This window comes from Dendrobium catenatum, unplaced genomic scaffold, assembly GCF_001605985.2.
Source record: "Dendrobium catenatum unplaced genomic scaffold, ASM160598v2 fragScaff_scaffold_921, whole genome shotgun sequence".
In the NCBI taxonomy this organism is placed as follows: domain Eukaryota; kingdom Viridiplantae; phylum Streptophyta; class Magnoliopsida; order Asparagales; family Orchidaceae; genus Dendrobium; species Dendrobium catenatum.
This window is the reverse complement of record NW_021319383.1, coordinates 12,760-13,724: the sequence shown is the minus strand read 5'-3', so window position 1 is coordinate 13,724 and position 965 is coordinate 12,760. Positions and strand designations below refer to the sequence as shown.

The following is a 965-nucleotide window of genomic DNA, read 5'->3' as shown; positions in this document are numbered from 1 at the left end:
AGCAAAACAATGTTACCGTCTTTCACATGTCCAGAACCACACAAAAATCACTTTAAACAATGCCAAGGGTCAGGATATGCATAGAAATCCTGCATGCCACTTCCTTCTTTTAATAAACAACAATAAGTCCAAAATCATCAATCTAAAGCAGAATACGTCGCACATTTCATACAAAAAGCTAGTTCCGCACATCCAGCACGTCTCACAACAAAAATAAGCTGCATAATTAGCCAAAGCCATCATTTTTTTAATGAATAATGCCAAAGAACCACAGCATTAGAAGTTCAAGAAATTTCTGCTATGATTACCAATCTAAAACTATTTATTTTAGGTTTTCATCCTATTTTTCATTTTCTACCTCTAAATTTCCTAACACCCAAACATCTCAAATCAACTACTGAAATTGGCACAGAAATTGATGTCATTCCATAAGATTACCTGCTTGCCAAGGTATAGAAGACCAAGAGCTACAGGAAGGAGACGGGTAAGGGGTTCACTCAATTCAGATTCACTACGCTCCATTATTGCCAAAATGATTGTTTGAGCAATATATTCATTGCAGGAACCAACATGAACGAGCCCCAGAGTGATCGCAGAAAATACAAGGACCTCAAGAGGTGACTTTGAATCTCCCAGAATGGCAGTAAGGCGAACTCTCAACTGGCATTACAGATGACGGATCAGCCAACGCAAAAATTATTAAAAACATGAATATATTTTTATAGGGATATGAAGGAATTCTACTTCATCTTTGTTTGTCCCAGCATATGCAATCCCCAGGCCCAAAATTGCCCCAATTCTGATAATTGTATCATCTTTTTCAATGAAATCACCTAGAAGGGCCAATGCCTGCAAAGAGTAATTCACAAAGAAGAACCAAGTGGTAATGGGTTGCATAAGGAAAAATAGTGGTAATATAAGGTAAGACCCAAGGGAGAATAGCTTGCATAGGTCATTGCACATTT

General features: G+C 37.6%; 1 protein-coding gene across 1 annotated transcript in view; it reads right to left on the bottom strand.

The window, feature by feature from the left end:
* Positions 1-438: 438 nt before the first annotated feature.
* The window catches only part of LOC110100982 (26S proteasome non-ATPase regulatory subunit 2 homolog A-like), a gene marked incomplete at both ends in the record, with an annotated part of 6,467 nt that continues 5,940 nt past the window's right edge, over positions 439-965 (bottom strand). Inside the window, 2 exons of the mRNA XM_028697389.1 lie at positions 439-660; positions 745-942. Of these exons, the coding sequence (XP_028553222.1) occupies positions 439-660; positions 745-942 (420 nt within the window). The remainder of the gene's footprint in view (positions 661-744; positions 943-965) is intronic.